Here is a 3,087-nt window from a genome sequence, read left to right as displayed (position 1 = left end):
CAGGGAACATAATAAATTCCGCTGTACCCGTACAATTACAAACAATAGAATAAATTGCATTTAATTCATTAAAAAAATGTCTGGTTGTTGTTACGAGCATTGCGAAAGTGAGCGGCAAATTCCAAGCACGTGAACCCGCGCACGATATTCACTCACTCATATCTATTGGCTAAAACGCTTGTTGACTCGTTTACAAGGCCGACATCGTGACACGACGCGTGTTGCGTTCTGCGACCGTTTGTCGTCGTCAATTCTGGCACCATGTGGGCTTTAGCGAAACAGCTGCTCCTAACTAACAACGGCGAGGCCACATGATCGTCGCAAAGGAAGAGAAATGGCAAGCTGGGATGAAGAAAATGTCGGGAACAAGAACCTCTTGCTTAAGTGTCCTTTTAGCGTAGCACGCAAAAGGGATGGGGGGCGGCAACAAAACGACGTAAACCGTCTAACCTAACTTAGTTCATGGTAGAGCAATCCCGGGCACCTAGAGCGGGCGTCGGACGCTTTCCCTGAAGGTCTTGGCTCGCGGCAGTCTGGGGTTGTTGGTGGGCGTCATGACGGCGCAGATGCGAATGAACACGATCACTGCGAGCAGAAACACCACAAAAATGGCCACAAGCGCCCACATGTTGTTACTGACCCAATCGCGCAGCTTCTTGGGCACAAGCAGCTTCTGCAGCCTGTCAAGCGGACCACCCTCGTCGACGGTTCGGCATCGATGGAACACGTCGCAGTAGCCGCGGTTGTCGTTGCACGCGGCACCGCGTTCTCGTTTCTTGCCGCAGAGCGGCTGCAATGCTTGGACATTGCAGGTGTCCAAGCACGGTCCTTCTGATCCCGGCTGCTTGCAGGCCACGAGGCACATCTCGGCTGGGCTCCCGCTGACGCGCTGGCAGTCCTCGAACTGGTACTTCAGGCAGATCGAGCCCTGGCAGCTGCCGTTGACGCACACCTGCGTGCCGTTGTTGCACTCGGTCACGAGGTTAGGCTTGTGCAGGGCCTGAGGACACTGGTCGTCCACGCCATTGCACAGGGACTGCTCGTTGCACTCGTTCGCGACGGCGCACACGAACTGAGTGTTCCGAAAGCCGCACGCGTCCGAGCAGCAGCTGCCGGCAGACGGGCTGCAGTTGGCGGTGGGGGTGAGCGTGCAGCCGGCCTTGCCTGCCTGGTTCTTGGCCGGGTTGCAGCACTTGTCTGTGCACTGGACCTCCTGGTAACCGCAGTCGCACTCCTCTCCCGCCTCGCGCACGTTGTTGCCGCAGAAGGGCTGCTGGTTTGCGAGAAAGCAGTTCTCCCTGTCGCGACGCCCATCGAAGAGGGCCTGCAGGAGCAGGCTTATGTTCTTCACGCTGCAGCTCGAGAAGAGCCGGTTGTTCGGCTGCAGGCCCGTCGTTGCCCTCGGGTACATGATATAGTTGCCTCTGGCGCCACCCGGGGCGCACTCGCGCGACTCGTCGTGCGGGGAGCCGAAGCTGTGGCCGAACTCGTGCGCCAGGGTGACCTCGCTCACGGCCAGCGAGACTTGCCCACCGTGCAGGAGGAAAGTGACCACTCCGCTGTTGAGCGCCAGTTTCTTGAGGCCCTCTCGTGTGTTCACATTCTTGAACTTCTCGCAAATTCCTCCTATATTGTCCGGGCTCGCGAGGTAGGCCAGGCCTAGCGTGCCGTCGCCCAGGTCCCGATTGGTCCACACGTACGAGAGGCAAAAATCGTTGCGGCTGTCGTAAGAGTAGAACTTTAGCATGAGGTTCGCGTCTAGGTCGGTGCGGCAGAACGGATTGCTACTACTCATATGGGGGGAGTCACAGGAGGTAGAGTCGTTGATCCTGAGATCCTGGAGCACGAATTGAATGCCAACAATGCCATTGAAGTCGACCTTTGAGTACATTTCATTGACCGAAGTGATGTGGGTGTTCACCAGCGAAGCGATGCGCGCGCGGGCCGTGGGGTCGTCAACACCTTTGGCGTAGAACTTGTACAGAATGTGATCCACAGAAATCTGCAGGTGGCACAGCCGTCGGTTAGAGCCTTGGCGAGCTCCTATCTGGCCTTTAAACGTTCGGTGTCGAGTTAGAGGCTCTTGCGTCCCTACTTCCGGGTACTCCGCGATGTCGGGCGATCGTCTGATACGGCGGCCTCGGTGTTGGGGAGAGGGCCAGGGGTGGCTTCCCTGATGAGCGCGCAGGTCGACCTCCTCGTCGGCTAGGTGCTTCTGCAGGCGATCCAGTCCACAGCCACCGTGGGTTCCCTGCAGCACGGGCGGCAGACGAACGTCCTCGGATGCGTAGAAGACCGAGTGCCCCGACTGTGGCGACAGTGTCGGGTACCTCCAGGCCGGCTCCACGTAGAAGACACGCCCGTCACCCGTGCTGATCCGCCCTTCGAAGACGCCGCCCAGAATGGAACCGAACGCGTGGCTGCCCGCGTCGCCGTACACGTAACCGGAGACCGCGTGTGAAAGGTCGACCTCAACCGGCCCCAAAGAAGTTCTCGCGACGAAGTTGTTGGAAAAAGCCGATAGGTCTAGGCTTAGCACCAGGTGGAAGTGTCGGCCTCGGGCATTGAAGCGGATGTGCCTGGTACCCGACGTGTCGGCAGTGGCGCGCCTGATTCTTTTAACGCTGGAGTTGCTGCTCCCTACTCGTACCGGGTACGACAGCAGCTCGTAGTTGCGGATGAACGGGCCAAGTTCCGCTGCGTCACTTCTTGCAGGGAGATGCAGCAAAACTAGGAACACCTTCGCGAAGAGGCCTTTTTTGCGATGCCCCGACGGAGCGGTGGTCTCGTTCCTGGCCGTCATGGCTGTGGCCGCCTTGAAAAGCGTCGGTCGGAGCGGTGGGCTACGATGACGCGACAGAATGCAATGGCCGGGGCGCGGGGAGCTTCGTTCGTCTCTTTCTTCTTCGAATGAATACCCGGTGTGAAAGATGACGGCTTCGATGAAGCTGATGATGATTTTTTCGCATGTGCTTAATCAGCAAATGAGCCACGAAGCGGTGATCTTTTTGGTTCATGAAAAGTAATGAAGTGTCGTTTTATTCACCGGAGAAAATAAAAGAGATGACAAACATGAAATCGACTCTT

The 3,087-nt window shown here is 57.5% G+C and overlaps 1 protein-coding gene across 1 annotated transcript; it reads right to left on the bottom strand.

The window, feature by feature from the left end:
• Positions 1-484: 484 nt before the first annotated feature.
• LOC144161711 (disintegrin and metalloproteinase domain-containing protein 10-like) lies at positions 485-2,803 on the bottom strand. Its single transcript, XM_077692328.1, has one exon. The coding sequence runs from the start codon at positions 2,801-2,803 to the stop codon at positions 485-487; it is 2,319 nt and encodes a 772-aa protein (XP_077548454.1).
• Between the last annotated feature and the right edge of the window lie 284 nt (positions 2,804-3,087).

The sequence above is a fragment of the Haemaphysalis longicornis genome, unplaced genomic scaffold (genome assembly GCF_048455015.1).
Source record: "Haemaphysalis longicornis isolate Haplotype H1 unplaced genomic scaffold, Haemaphysalis longicornis Haplotype H1 scaffold_12, whole genome shotgun sequence".
Lineage (NCBI taxonomy): Eukaryota > Metazoa > Arthropoda > Arachnida > Ixodida > Ixodidae > Haemaphysalis > Haemaphysalis longicornis.
Note: the sequence above shows the minus strand (reverse complement) of the source record. Positions and strands in the feature narration are given on the sequence as shown.